The sequence below is a fragment of the Haliotis asinina genome, chromosome 11, assembly GCF_037392515.1.
Source record: "Haliotis asinina isolate JCU_RB_2024 chromosome 11, JCU_Hal_asi_v2, whole genome shotgun sequence".
In the NCBI taxonomy this organism is placed as follows: Eukaryota; Metazoa; Mollusca; class Gastropoda; order Lepetellida; family Haliotidae; genus Haliotis; species Haliotis asinina.
The window spans coordinates 56118213-56134893 of record NC_090290.1 but is presented as its reverse complement, the minus strand read 5'-3'; the positions used below and the strand labels follow the sequence as shown (position 1 = coordinate 56134893).

At 40.4% G+C, this 16681-nt stretch overlaps 1 protein-coding gene across 1 annotated transcript; it reads right to left on the bottom strand.

The window, feature by feature from the left end:
- Positions 1 to 4164: 4164 nt before the first annotated feature.
- On the bottom strand, positions 4165 to 16428 carry LOC137255665 (tRNA (cytosine(72)-C(5))-methyltransferase NSUN6-like). The gene is made up of 11 exons (XM_067793141.1): positions 16238 to 16428; positions 15703 to 15855; positions 15074 to 15178; positions 13318 to 13411; positions 13044 to 13200; positions 12111 to 12271; positions 11495 to 11535; positions 10617 to 10746; positions 6487 to 6644; positions 5649 to 5774; positions 4165 to 5285 (listed from the first exon to the last, which is right to left on the bottom strand). The coding sequence occupies exons 1-11, from the start codon at positions 16310 to 16312 to the stop codon at positions 5124 to 5126; spliced, it is 1362 nt and encodes a 453-aa protein (XP_067649242.1). The 5' UTR covers positions 16313 to 16428; the 3' UTR covers positions 4165 to 5123.
- Positions 16429 to 16681: the final 253 nt, after the last annotated feature.

Genomic DNA, 16681 nt, shown 5'->3' with positions numbered 1-16681 from the left:
GGAAACGGCCTCTGGATTTAGAGAAAACGGCCTCTGGGTTTAGAGAAAACGGCCTCTGGGTTTAGAGAAAACAGCCATTCTATAAAAAAAAAATATGCATGTAAAAATGCGTTTCCTTTGGATTCGGAGGCCGTTTTCTCCTGCGCGTTGGTCGTTTTCTCAAGAAATCGATGAGAAAACGATATTGTGAGCATGACACATTTTTCATCATTAACAAGCTAACATGATGAACATTTTTATCAGACCCTAATCGTGCATGATTTAAATCTGTATAACAGCTGATGGGTGATATATTTACAAAATAACCCCTAAAATGACCCCGTGAAAATTCACTAGCCAGTCGGGCCAGTGACTGGAGATCTACTGGCCCGACTGCATTTTTACTAGTTATAAGCTAGGGGGCCAGTTGCTATTTCGCACACTGTTACGATCTCCTTACATGATATTTCACATAGCAACGGAGCCTGGAAGTGAAAGGGCACCTGTTCACGTGTTCAGCTGATCTATTAATCGGCAGTCTGTGTACACTGCGACAGTTTCCGATCAACAGAATATAAACTTCAGGGCGTTGGTTACCCCAGCCAGCAATACAGCCATAACTTTCATACGACAAGTACAGAACAATCACTCAAGCTCCAACCATTCCTCTATATTTAAGAAACAGCAGCAGCATCAAACCACAGACCTTCTACTCGGCGGGCAGACGCGCTACCCGCTAGACCATCGAGACAGCCAAAAGTGGCATTGTTATCTGTTCCCTAACTGATCGTCAGTGACGCGCATGCGCATAGCCTCGCTCGCCTGTTTGCCAGACACTCTTTCATGCATGCGCAAAACGTGATTTTAGTATGAGCTTCTGGCTCAAATGCAACATTTGCTCTCGAATATCTACAGAGACTGCACGTGATCCTTAGTCCACGAATGCTTTGATCCGGCGACGTGCAGGAAGCACCTGCTGGGATGAAAGTTGGAATTAATATCTAAAATGACATTCATTCAAAAGTCATCAAAACTGTCCGCGCCCACCCACAAAATATGAAATCAGATACGTGAAAATAACAGCACATATTCCCACGTATTTACATGGCCCGGATAGCGCGCGCGCACATACACATATATACGTGTCACATATCATCTATCAAATGTTCCTGTCTGTACCCGTCAATATGGGGCTAACGATAAACACATAGCTAAATAATACGACCACATCTATACCCGTTCCTCCTTTGTTTCACAAATGCCAAATCTGACATTAAACAAAGTACAATTTGACCTCTTCAGACGCCAACAGTCAGCGAAAGTGTATCTCCATTGCTGCCAATACCGTCATAGATAAGCAGGTTGATAACTGTTAGTTATGTCAAAGATTAATAAGTTTATTTATTGCAAGGGAGGTAATGGCTGTATGATTATTATTTTAGCTATATATTGGTAATACGCTTGGTCTTCGAGCCCGGTCTTAAGATATTCTCATGAGGATTATGAAACACAGTTTTCTCGGAGAATAACAACTTTGGTGTGTATTTACCTCAGTCACATGTACAAATAAAGGAAACACTCGTAGAGCAATAAACAGCATGAGATTCATCATACTATTTAAGTAAGATACCATGTGTCAATGAATATGCTGATGCATGTCCTCCATATAACCTACATTGGCACTATGTATCATTGAATGGTGTTTATTTACGAGAAAATGACATGCAGAGTTATGCTATAGTAATGACGTGACTTTGATCTTTCAAAAACTTTCAGTTTGAAAAACATACTGCCGTTGGTTATAATGAAAACGGGTTTTTAGCATCGCGTTTGCGAGTGTACTTTTACAGGGATATGCCTAGCTGCTTCTTCTAGTTCGGGCTGAGACGGCCGGTTTTGTTGCGTCCGGCCAATGGGACGCCATGCTGCAATATAACATGTTATTCCTCTGAGGCACAGTATACTGACTTCCAGCAGACTTGGGCTGGTGCCGTCCCAGTTGTCCGAGCGCCTTATTTTGTGGACTCAATGTTGTGGCGCGACGTGGTCATACGTCATTGTTACGTCTTCTACAAGGTTACGTCATTCTATACTGACGTACTTTACGTTGTCTTCGCGTTTTCTTCAAGTTAACAGTTGAATAGTTTTCCCAGTACTGAACAGCAGATACGAAACAAATTTAAAGCAGAAATATTCACGTCGGTGTTATTTGGGCGTGTTTTCTTAAGTTGTAAATAGTGAATACAGATTCTCTAAAAACATTTACAGAAAACTATCGTGACACCAAATTTTAAGAAACATTGTTATAAGGGTGTGAGAAGCCCAAAGCATAACGCTTCCTTAACGTAAATTTGCAACGTTGCTAGTCCGTTGTGACGACACCAGGCAAGTTGTAACGCTAATGGGGATGCGCAACAGAGAAAGAGGACGAGTTTTGCTATGTTCGAGCGAGGCGACCAAAGGTTTGCTGCGTACTTCCCTCGCTTCGGTTCGAAAAATATTCTTAATATCAAAATAAATATCGCCACCATCAACGGTAAACGCCCGTTCCTCACAGGGGTCAGCTCACAGATTACAACCTAGAGTAAATACACATGCATAGTATATTAATTCAACAGTATAACCACATACATACTGCTCCCGAGAAGAAAAAGAACAAACGTCATTTTCTTCAATAATACTTACAAGAGTACGAGTACACCATCATAGACTGAAACAACGAGCAGGAGTCCGCACAGATATATCAGGGACAATAAACAGCAGGTATATCTGTACATATTTTCCCACCATGGTTCCCGCCATCACACAAACTCTGCCATTCCTACACAAACTGACACCGAAGTTCATAGCGGCATGAGCGAGCGAGTTTAGTTTTACGCCACACTAATCAGTATTCCAGTCATATGGAGGTGGTCTGTGAATAATCTGGCCTGGACCAAGAAATCCAGTGATCAACATCATGAGCATCGATTTACGCAAATGGGATACGATGGCATGTGTCAACCAAGTCAGAGAGCCAGACCACCCGATTCCGTCACTCGCCTCTTACGACAAGCATAATCGCCTCTTGTGTCATGCATGGGTTGCTGAAGGCCTATTCTACGCGGGATCTTCACAGGCATCACAGCATTTTGTGTTCCGATTATTGCAATATTGTAATGTGTCTAAACGACAGGGATGGCAACAAGTGAAAGTGACTTCAGCTGAAAATTAGCTTGGGTCCACGATCCACTGATTTGTATTTAAGTCTGCGGATTTCTGGAGATTCGCGGACCATTGCCATTCCTGAAACGACCAAGGAATTACGTATGTGGTCAGTGATATATGAGTTACAGGTGTCTGTTACAACAACGGGCATGGAATATGTTCTGATAACAACTGCAGGCGTTGTATCCATTCTACCTCCGTTGTTTTACTCTATTGTTAGTTTGTTCTATGTCAGCATGTATAGGTGACAACCATACAGGCTTCTATCCCTTGCAATAGGTCCTTAGGTAGTAGACACACCAGGCCCTTGGAATCTCTCAACCAGGCAATGTCCTTTCAGAGAGGCAGATAAACTATGAATACTGCTTCCTCCCGAAGATGAGCGAGGTGACCTGGTTGAACACGATAACAATAATATCACAGTTGTGTCATGGTCGTGTGCAGTTCATAATTCCATTGTAATAGTATGATAAGAATGAAGATATTTATGGATATCAACTTCTTTATTATGAGAACACAACATTTCGGGGTTAATGCTTACTCCTTCATCGAGTGAATGAGAATGAGGTACAGAACTATATTTATATGCACAGGTAAACAATAACAAAGTGGAATGACTTAACAACAGCTGGAAGCCAGTATGAAGGAGTAAGCATTAACGTTGTGTTCTCATATTGAAGAAGTTGATATACATAAAAATCTTCATTCTTATGTATTTCACTTTTAAATGCGCTTCAAAGACCTAATAGTATGATAGTGTATGATTTTCAAACGTTTCACAGATCTGTCACCAAATGATTCCATGGAGCTGAAGACAACCAGTTTCAGATGCCTGTCTGCATTTTCAGAACTTTCAGAACAACAGTTGTAAAGTACATGATGGTATGGCACAATTTTGTATCTGATCGTAAAACACTGACATTGTATGAAAAATGACATTGTATGCCAGATAGCACAAAAGACAGAGGTCACTGGACCGAAAATAAATTATTTTATGATATCACAAGGCAGACATACCCACGTCATAAACTGCTCTGAAGACAGTGCCAGACATCCACAGTGTTATTTCAGTATCGTGCCAGACATCCACAGTATTATTTCAGTATTGTCCAGACACCCATAGTGTTATTTCAGTATCGTGCCAGACATCCCTAGTGTTATTTCAGTATCGTGCCAGACACCCATAGTGTTATTTCAGTATCGTGCCAGACATCCACAGTATTATTTCAGTATTGTCCAGACACCCATAGTGTTATTTCAGTATCGTGCCAGACACCCATAGTGTTATTTCAGTATCGTCAGCAGACCAACACCAGCATGCAGATCTGGGCCTAGAACAGACTGATACAAAGTCAGCCCAGTGAGGTACTGTTACATATTACTGCACCTACAACTGCTTGAATCTCTTGTTGGGAATTGCTTGAAGTCTCACAGTTTGTGACTGCTTCCTTACCAATGAACAATCATTAAAAACAGTTGGTTAGCAGCATTTTTCAGATGTTCTCTCCAGACTGTTATTGCAGATATGTATAACATGATGCAACACGTCATGAACACACCATGAACATACGCTTTCTGGAGTCTTCAAGAAATATTCAGTCATGACGTTTCAGTTAGTGAACTGAGTACTGTGAGCTCAGTAAGGTTGCTCAGGTCTCTGCCAATAGGTTAGTTAGAACTAAGCCATGCTAACTCTCTCCTGGAGAGCTAATCTGAGAGTGACACTGACAGTCGGTTAACTTGAACACAACCATGTTGACAGCTTGCTTGTCCTCTTGAACTTGACCATGCTGAGAACATCCTGGTCAGTATAGCACGTCTAGATTGTCCTTTTGAACTTGAAAATGCTGACACCCTCCAGCTCTGTACATCAAGTATAGATAGTCCTTTAGAACTTGAACATGATGCCACCCTCCTGGTCAGTTAGGTAAGGTTGATCAGCTTGTTTTCTGGAACTTGGCAATAAAAAACCCAATAGTGTCTGTGTCCGGGCTCTGGTTGTCTGCTGTCAGGATGCTGGGGTCGAATCTCTGAACTTTACACCGATCCCCCTTCGACAAGCCTGCACCTGGGAGCCCAGTACCTCCGATGTGAGGGTCCTGGAACAAAGCATGACAATTACCTTGAAGGCAACACGTCTCTTTACTGACTGTTATCACTCAATGCCAACTGAAAATCTTACATTGATATTATTTGTACTGACAGAAAGTACAATTTGCTCACCTCAGACTTCTGATGGAAGATGTCTTTACTACTATAATTGGTTTGGTTTTTTTAGGGTGGACTCTGTAATATTCAAAACATCAACTGGTATCTTGTAACTAACTAATAAATATACCTAGTGTGAGGACGTCACAACAGTCGTTGAAATCCTTCAAATCGCCCAACACCCAGTCAGACTAAGGGTAGGTCACTGCACCATCCTGGCTGATAAACTATGCATGTATATGAAGATAACTTACCTGTGTGAGGAGAGAGAGGTTGTCGAAGGTCTGTAGAGCCCACGCCACCTGTCCCTCATTCTCCTCCCTCGTCACTGTACAGGTACTGAACACCAGCACCCCTCCTGGCTTCAGCAGCTCTACTGCCTGTCATACACACAACACGTGTTTCATTTAATAATACACTGTTTCATTTGAGTCCAGATATTTCCTACCAGGATGGATGCACGTTTTGCGGGTCTGAGTATGTTTGACATCTTTTCCACAAAACTTCCACTAAGACTTTTTATTCTTGTCTCAACACATGGCATCAGTGGGGTGGTGGGGTAGCCTAGTGGCTAAAATGTTTGTCGTCATGCCAAACACCCGGGTTCGATTCCCCACATGGGCACAATGTGTGAGGCCCATTTTCTGGTGTCCCCCGCCGTGATATTGCTGGAACATTGCTAAAAGCGGCGTAAAACCAAACTCACTCACTCATGGCATCAGTAACACAAACTGTGAAGATAACAAAGCTTCTTTCTGATTCATATGAACACATCTGACAACAATGATGATCACAATTTCTGAATGTCAATCACTTTTAATACATGGACATGCTTAGGTTAAAAAGAAAACTTTAATGAAAACGTCCTTTCTAACGTTTTGTATTTTGTGAATATTCAAATCTCAATCATTTTAAGTGCACTTCATATTCTCAGACTGATCGCATTGGTCTAAGGGAGACCACCCTATGGAGACATTATATTTTTAGGCACAGACTCATTCTTCCTTCAAAAACACTTGAAATGCAGTTTGGTTACATTCATGTTCCTTCTGAAACACAACATAATGGTAAATAATGAGTTTAGAACCCTGCCTTGGAAAAAAGTTTTCTTTGGTAGACGGCGTAGGATTTGAGTTCAGAGAGTTTCATTCTGTTCCGACTGGCTGGACGCTGGCCCAGGGCACTGCATGGGGCATCCAGTATTATTCGGTCAAAACTACAAGATGGGTAGGGTGGGCCACCCTTTATTGCTGGAACAGAAACAAGGAACAAAAACAATAAATTTAATGTGTTTTATAAATAATGGGGTTTATCCATAAAGTTTGAGAAAACAGAGGTGTTAGTCTTTAGAAATGGTGGTAAATTAAGAAGATGTGAATCATGGCATTTTGGTGATCACAAGTTTAATGTTTCTCCATATAACATTATAATTATTTGGGTTTACTGTTTTCGAATAGACTTTCATTGTCTTAAGCAGTTCAAAATCTGGTAAATAAAGCGAATAATGCCTTGTCCTCAGTTAAGTTTTTTGGTAGGAGACTTAAAAATATTTCTCCAACTATTCTGTTCAAAATCTTTGACGTTCAGATAAAGCCGATAATTTTGTATGCTTCCGAAATATGTTTTTTTTTCAGAAATGGCATATTATTGAAAAGTTTCAAATTTGGTTTTGTAAGTATGTGTTGGGTGTAAACTATAAATGCTCTAACACAGCCGTCTTGGCGAATGTGGTAGAAAATATATTTATGTTGATAGTTTATTACGTGTTATGAAGTATTGGTTCAAACTTTTACACTTATCAAAGGATAGAAATCCAAAGTAGTGCTATATTATGTTACACAAATTAGATCAAGTTGGTCGGAAAACGTGGGTATGTATGTTTTGTCTGGAATACCTTGTTCAGATATGGTTTTGGTTTTGTGTGGGAAGCTCAAGGAGTAGGCAACGAGGAATAGTTTTTGAAAGATTTTTATCTAAGAGTTAGTGATTGTCAAAAGCAATTCATATTTTCAGAAATGCTCAAATGCTCATCACTTGATGTTTATTCCAATATTAAAAGTGTACTTCTCACTGAGCCATATTTAACATTTTTGAAATCTAAAGATGCGAGACATAGAATAACAATGTTAGGAATCGGTGCACTTCCAACATATAAAAATACCGGTAGATTTGACAGAGTTCCGAGGCACCAAACACTTTGTAATACTTTAATACAAGACACTATTATGGATGACAACTTCTTTAATTCTTATAACATGACGTTTCAAGGCTAATTCTTGCCCCTTCGTCAGGTGGATAATGAGCATAGGTAATATAGCAGAATATTTATAGGTATACATGAAGCCAGAGAGGTAAGATGTATATACAAGCACATAAATGTAATTAGGAGATAAACATCATGTGTTGGCCAATTTCCGGGTGTTATTGAGTATTTGAAGCACGGGAATGCATTTGGAACCGACGGCGTCAGCCGGAGGTTTCAAATGAAATATTCCCGTGCTTCAAATACTCAATAACACCTGGAAATTGGCCAACACATGATGTTTATCGACATTGTAAACACAAAAGTAAACCAAAGGGGTTTTAGTGTCTGCACTCGTTTACATCGAATACGGACACAGCAGTGAAGTGTCATCAGCTGGCGGTTTCAGCTGGTTCTCATGGTAGCATCTGGAGTTGCTCATTTGTGACGTCATTCTAACTTTACGTCACAATATGATTTGAATGACGTCACCACTGTTGATGACACAACAAAACAATTGTTTACGTGTCAATACGCGGTGAATAGTCTTTCAGTTTCCGGGAATCTAATACCATTTAATCATGTTTTTCAACCAATCAGATTACAGAACACAGTAACTTTTGGTTTACAATTGTACAATCACAGAGGAGAGATGAAAGGGAGGAATGTTTTAACAGTACATGGTTGTTTACACAGCTGATAGATTGAGAGTCTATGAGTCCTTGTTGACACACCAGGTAGAGGGTAGGTACACGCCTTGATCTCTATTGATCTGAGGTTCTAATCTTCTGATGTTGATTGCTTCCAAAAGCTTCCTTCTCCGCCAATCATTGATGTTGGAAGCCAGGATCTCGGTGTTTTTCCAGTTGATGGAGTGGTTTGGATAGTTGATGATGTGTTCAGAGAGGGTCGATTTCAGATCTAATTTTCTTACGGAAGTTTTGTGCTCTTTGAGTCTGATGTTGAATGGTCTGCAGGTTTCACCTATGTAGCTGCTGCCGCAATCACAGTTTATGTTGTAGATGCAGCTTCTGGGGTTGGGGTTGGTTTGATCACTGCCACCTCTTCTATTTGCTCTAAGGATGTTTTTCAATGTCTTATCAGAATAAAAGGTCTCATCAACACTGGCAGTTTTTCTGAGGAGTCGGCTGATTTGATGACTTATCTTTCCTTGGTATGGAATGTTGACTCGGATGGGTGCAGGCTCAGGTTTAGGGAGGCGGTCATTCTGATGCTGGAGGGTTGTGGCTATAGTCTGGTCAACAAGTTGTTTAGGGTATCCATTGAGGGTGATGAAAGTTCTCTTGAGGTGGTCAATTTCGTCTTGGAGGTGGGCTGGGTCACAGATGGCTTTGGCACGTCTGGCTAGGGTGGAGACTATGGCTTGCTTTATTTGTGGATGGTGGTTGGATAGGTAGTGGATATACTGGTCAGTGTGGGTGGGCTTTCAAAAGACAGTGGGAACGATTCTTTCAGATGAGTTGTCAAGGGATACGTCTAGGAATGGCAGCTTGTGTTGGGCTTCTACTTCCATCGTGAACTGGATGCGGGCGTGGTGTTTGTTAAGGTGGTCAAGGAGTTCTGCAGGGTTGTGGTTGGGATCAAATATAGTGAAAGTGTCATCAACATTTCTATACCAACATAACGGTTGGAATGGCGATGTAGATAGGGCAGATTCTTCAAAGGTGGTCATGAAGATTTCAGTTATCAGCGGAGAGAGAGGTGAGCCCATGGGTAGGCCATGGATCTGCTGGTAGATGTTGTTCTGCCATGTGAAGTACGAGGTCTGGAAACAGCTAGACACAAGGTTGATGATACTGTCAATGGTGAGTTTGGTGTCAAGGGTGTCAATACAACTAGTTAACTTAGCACGGAGAACATCAAGAGCTTCAGGTAGAAGGATGTTTGTGAACAAATCAACATCATAGCGGACCATACGGCCAGATTATCCACCTGACGAAGGGGCAAGAATTAGCCTTGAAACGTCGTGTTAAAAGAATTAAAGAAGTTGTCATCCATAATAGTGTCTTTTATTACCTCACCAACTTCTACATGCCTTTGAAGAATTTGTAATATCTGTAACGACAATTTTGTTGAAAATGAATTTCAATTCTTATTTGAATGTAAAATGTATCATGACTTGCGCTGTAAGTATTTTCAAGCACTACCGCACTACATAGATCAGCAATACTTTCTTAATACATTATCAAGCACTAACTTCTCAACAGCAACTAATTGTTCTTCTTACATTAGGAAGCACTGTCACTGCATACTTTATATATAAGAATCTGACTGTCAGTTGCCACTATCTTATAATTACACTTATTTATTTTGTATTGTACCTGGGCCTAAGGCCTTGCTAAGAAATAAATGTGACTGATTGAATACTGCTCTCACCAATATTCAAGCTATATGATTTGGACCAGACAAGCCAGTGACTGACATGAACATCAATTAACTCAATTGGTATATGAGTCAAGTCAGCGAGTCTGACCACCCAATCCTGTTTGTTGCCTTTAGCAACAAGCATGGGCCACTGAAGACCAATTCTAACCTATAAATCAAAAGTGAAAAAAACTCTTCATTGGTTACGTGTAGAAGAGACGATACAGCTCAAAATTCTGTCACTGACATACCAGTCTGTTCATAGACACCTTCGAAGAACCTACAAACATTGACACCTATCTACTACCCTACACTCTGCTGATCACTTCCTCCTATAAGATCCTTCCTATTGTGTTAAATATATTCGGTGCCAGAACTTTTCACTATGCGCCATCTATACTTTGGAATTCTCTTCCCTGTGATCTCAGATGCTCTCACTCAAGTGGAGTTTTTAAAGCTCATTAAGACCTTGCTCTTTGAGAGATAATAAAATGGCCCCTGAGGTGTGGAGATCAGTGCTTTACAAATGTCCTGTTTATGATTCTTATTAGTGGATAGACCTGTACGTGTGCAAGTCTGACCGACATTTACCCACCTGCCTGATCATCAAGAGCTTTACGAGAGTCCCCGCTGTAGGTCTCTATGATAGTTATACCCCAGTTAGCTGCGTTTTTCTCAACACGTGCAATCTTCTGTGGGGTTTTGTCCAGAGCTACAACTCTCCCCTGCAAAATAGTCATTTTACCCTTTACTCACCATAACAAAAACAAAAAAAGAAGTGTAACTTTCACAGTATTCTAGGAATGTTATTCCAGAGGAGCACATGCAAATTATGGAATGAACTACACACATTGTACTCATGTGGGAAAACAGGTCACATGCAATGTCAATAACAAGGCATGTACCCAGAATACATTTGTTCCAGGAATAAATAAAAAAAACCAGAACATTTTGTTTAATCACTTATTCAGACAGAGATATTAGAAGCCTCCATGCTAATTAGAAAGTTCCTATGCATGACCTTCTATAGAGTGAGTGAGTGAGTGAGTATGTTTTTAAACCACTTTTAGCATTGTTCCTGCAATACCACAGTGCTTTACACCAGAAATAGACTTCACACATTGTACCCATGAAGGGAATCGAACCCGTGCCTTTGGTGTAATGTGTGAATGCTTTGACCACTGGGCTACCCCACCTTCTTTAGAGGTTACAACACAACTTCACTGATGTGTGTCACATTAAAGTTAGATGCCAAATGTTAATGAGACTGCTCAACATACATATCATTTCCCTTAGACAATCTGTCTCCCTTAGACATTTTGCCCTCATTTAATTCAAAAGAAAACATTCCCACAGGGTAAAATATTTCAAAAACTTTACATTTATGGCATCAAGATTATACTTTTCATTACATGATTTAGCTCAGTTTTAGTAACCGAAGTTCCCAAATCTGCAAAATTGTTTTGCACCCACCTTATCCTGCATTAGTGTGGCGATATGGACGGTCTTTCCACCTGTTGACAGAAATACACAGAACTGACCATAACTGCACCAGCAACTAAAAGATAATTTGATACTAGTATGTCTGAAATGTGCACTTCATTATGCTTTCATCTGTTGAAATGAGACTCATTTCAGGAATATCATCGTGAGTTGAAGAATTTCTTTGTTTCTTGACTTAGCCATCGAGTGACTCACAGTGAGACAGAGATTGAGTGAGTGAGTGAGTGAGTGAGTGAGTAAATGAGTATGGCTTTATGCTGCTTTTGGCTTTTAGCAATATTCCAGCAACAGACACCAGAAATGGACTTCACACCCAGGCTTTTAGCGTGACAAGCAAATGTATTTACCATGATGTTATCCCACCACCCCACTGTCATCATAAGAATGATTTGTCACAACTGAGAAATGATGACGTGAGTCAACAACCAGTCCTGCAAGTGGCTTCTTATGACAATAATGGGCTGCTGAAATTCATTTCTGCAAATTCTACTTTTGAATGACAAAATCATTCTGTGCAAAAACATTAAAAATCTACCAGGATCTTGCAAAATCTACAAGATAGAGTGAAAAAACATCAAGAACCTACCAGGTGCTGCACACATATCAAGAATTGTCTCCCCTGGCTGGGGGTCAAGGACATGGCCACATACGATAGATGGAAGATTTTGTGGGAACATCTGAGCTGGTAGAACTTGGTCCAGAGATGGTGCTTCGAAAACTGGTTGTGTCATCCTTATACCAACACCACTGAAACATCAACATATGAAGAAATAAATATACACCAGCATTTCTCAAACATGAAATAGAGAATGCTATCATATACATTATCAAGCAGTACAGGAACTGACTGGGAGCATGGACAAAAAACTGGACATGAATCACTTAGTCGTCACTGAGGGACAATATGAACATGCAGAGCAGATCACATGAGTGGACACTTAAACCCATGTTACATTTGGGACTGCACTTTCTTAGCAAAGTACAGATTGTAGTACTCTTGTTGGGTTGAGTCCTATCTGGGATTTGAATCCACACCCTCAGGGTCAGACACCTAATCACCAGCACACAAAGTCAGCCGCCTAACCCGGTCAAGCCACTGTGACTTCATGAATGGGTCAGACAACCAAATGACTCTGCCAGCTCGACAATGCTTATCTCTGAAATACATGCCAGCAACCGTGTTCCACTGACAGGAAGTCCAGGCACTGTGAGCAGGTAAACATCATGTGAAGTAGGCTGAATGTCAAATCTTCATGTTTTACTGAATTTCTAGTCCATCTCAGAGTCCCCACATCTCATTACTTTCCTTTCCCACCAGTCTATCCTGCAGTGCTAAAACCTTAAATGGAGCAAGTCTAGATTTCTACAGTTTCAGGGGATCCTAACTAAAATGTGATCCAATCACTCATGGCACCAACATATACATCCACTTTGACAGTCACTACACTCAAGGGTGTGAATTTAGTATGCACAATATTCACATCCTTCTTCTCCTCCTCCTCATCATAATCATCTTTACCTTAGTCCCTCTGAGCTGCAGAAGATTTCCTCCCTTCCTACATGGGCGATTCCATTACCCACAAACATCTTGTGACCGGTGAACTTCTGTGTGAGACCTTTACGACACTCTCCATTCAGGTCAGTGTAGACCGACACCTGGTCCCTGGCATGGACACCTGGATATTCAAACCAGACATGAACAGTATTGCAGTGACAGTCATAATACCATATAATTCTGTGTCTAAAGTGTACATCGGACACTTCCTCAGTCATCAATAACAGTGCTGACCTACTTGTGGGAGCCGCCATGATGCCCTGGATGAAGACATCAGCTCCACGCAACACCGCCATGCCACATGCCAGGTCGACAACCACTTCCTTGTCACACTGAAACATTTATCATACAAGTCAATACTTATGGTTTGTTTAATGTTATACTCAGCAGTATTAAAGCTATAAGATAATAGCCTGAAATAAATACTCTGTGTACATGTCCAGTCTTGTAGCCTTTGTTACCATGACACAGCTGAACATGAGACAGGTGGTTCTGACCAACAGAAAACTTGCTTTATTAAATCAGAGTGCCAGGCAAGACACCAATAAGTACCATCACTTGGTCAGTGTCCAGTATTCATTACAGCAGGTCACCATGTATTTCAGTTAACGTGGAGAGAGGAAAACCAGAAGTGATACTTGTCTTCAGTGTTCGGACGAGTATTATGTAAATCACTGTCAACATTAAAGACTTAATGTCAAGCTTTTTTGACAATATTCTGGTCTACATTTTATGTACTGCCCTCACTTTAACTTCCTGTTGATGCAATAAAAGACTTCTTATCCCTTACAACTTATCTGAAATCGATAATTGAAACTTTGAGGCAAACAGCTTCCAAATAAAAACACTTGCCATATGTAAAATATAAACAATTGCTCCATACATAAAAAAATGTTGTTATGTTGGTATATGCTGAACAAGAGCACTTGAAGGCACACAGCTCTATGGGGTTTGCTTGACATAATGATTGTCCAGTAGAGGGCCCAAGAGTCGATTTAATGCTCTTACTTTACCTTTCACACTTAATATTGTAATCTAAATACGAAATATTTTTGGGAATATATATAAGGGATATTGTAGCAGTGCCCATGTCATACTATGTTTATGACACGAGTGACTAAATCTTGATATTTCCTGAGCAAGAGTGAGGGATATACTGACACTTAGGCATGAGTGTCGTAAACAGTGTCATGGGCATGAGTATAATATTCTATTTTTACCAAATAAAGAAGACGTCCCACAACGTAAACGTTGAATGATGACATCGTCAGGAGTTATCATGGGCAAGTTTGTAAACAAACATGGCTGCCCCCAAGTTCAATACTGGTGATTCTGTCAGAGCTGGCGATATAGATGCTGGAGTTATTACTGCAGTGATCAATTTTGGAAAAGATGAACCTGAATGCTTTGTTCAAATAGAAGGTACAGAATATGAGATTCGGATGAAAAGAAATCATCTGAGAAAAGTATCAATCAGAGAGTTCGATCAATCGAAGCAGACCTCGCTTCAATGCTATGTATTCATATGCAAACAATATATTCACTTCAAACGTATTTTGCTCTACTTTTAAAGTATTTTTAAGCATCACATGATATGATAAAGAGATTATTGACCTCGTGTGTTTCCTTGTCATTAATATCATATTATTAGGGATAAAAAATATGTATTATGCTCACCACAGGCCGCCTGTCGAACACAATGTGACAGAAGAACTGTGACATCATAGCAATGATCATGATGTTACATTACGATGACAAACTGATATTTTGCCTTTGGGCATCATCGTATGAAAAATATTAACCTTGATATGTTCGCCCTCGTAAGTAATCATATATGATAGCTTCCCTTGGTTCTGATAGTATTATTGAGAGTGTGGTGTGACAATGAACCTTTCAGCATATTTTGGTGGGTAGGGTGATATGGGAAGAGGTGGGGAGCTGGGAAACATGTTGTTTCTTTAGTTATTAACTTATGATTTATGATCAAATCTTACCAGTTCTATATCCAACTTGGGCCCTCTATTCGTGATGACCACACAGTCTTTGACTGCAGGATGAAGGTACATTTCAAAAGGTTCCACATCTCTCATCATACATTGCTGAAAAACACAATATAAATATGAAATGAACTGGGTTTCACTGTTATGTTCTGCCTTACCCCACATGCAGTAATATTTCGGACATGATGGCAGCATGTTCCTATGTCTGTATTATTTTATCAGCCCGGGTCCATGTGTTTGAGGCACAGGAACCCAGAATCAATCAGGTCAACTCTTTCAACAAGCACTAGTTGTTAGTGACATATTCCCAGTTTGAATCTACGCAAGGTTTTTCTGTTAAAGCATTGATTCTTAACTTGTTCACTAAGAAAATATTTGCTTTCATTTGTTACACAAGGTTGCTTTCTACGCAAGAAAGGCTTGGTAAAGAATAGAAACTGACATGTTGTCATTAGGACCTATAGACTTTCGACGCTAATGGCTAAACTCTTCTGGTCCTTGGTGTGGCTGGTGATGAATAAATTGACGACTAAATATACTGCAATTTAAAAAAAATCAAAACTATGTTCGGGACGTTTTGGATGACAATCAGTCCAGGATAATGAATCAGTCTAAAACCCTGCCTCAGCTAAAGCAGTTTGAAGTGCCTCCATGACACTCTCTGTTGGTTGACTGCATGCGTTTATACGCAGTGTTGTGTATGCAGGGGGGAGACCCAGCCACTTCAACAGGTTAGAGAGTCGACTGTCTCTACTTCGTTCTGTGACATTCCCCTCCTGAAACAGTAAGTCAGTGAGTGAGTGAATGAATGAGAGTGATCAGATCACTGAAAACCGAATGAATGACATTAAGAACGTCGATCTACACAAGTGAGAACAAAGTGTTGTGATATTTGTTATGAGAGTGAGATATCATTATTATTTTATATGGATAAAACGGTACATTCAAACGGCGAACAGAAGACAATCATGACAACTAGATTATCCCTCCACAAAGCCACACCATCGTATCTCCGTTTCACCACTTACCTTTGATAGTGGCAAGGCAATGATCCCTTTGCTTAACCGACGCAAATCGCAGTCAAGCACAAAACATGTGATCGAAAATAGAACGAAGTAAGATGAAATACGTGGTGCATTTTTGTAACTGACAGTTTACCTTCATGGAAACTTCAAACGTTCCTTTGACCACATTTTCAACGTCCGTGTTGAGTCTGAGTGGCAGCAATTCCATCACAACTTCTTCCGAACAACTATTTGTAACTAAAGACACGTAACAACCAACGTGCTTCCGGCTCCAACAAAACGCATGCTCCCCAACAGCGCCCTGAGTACTACTGATGTAAAAGCATGATTAGTAGAACGTTGCAAGGAGCCTCGTGTATAAACTGGTTGCCGGCTACCTTTGCGAGGTACCACCTTGTTCCATTAATTTTGCGATAGTGGAGACAGGGCCATATCTGTTTTGCTGATTTTGTTGTGGCAGTACAACCACAAACTTTATGAACCTTGACAGAGTGAGTGATGTTCTCACTATAGAAACGAAATGGCATTGTTTGATTGTGAAACCCGTCTGCTCAACAGACGGATAGATTTTCCTTTC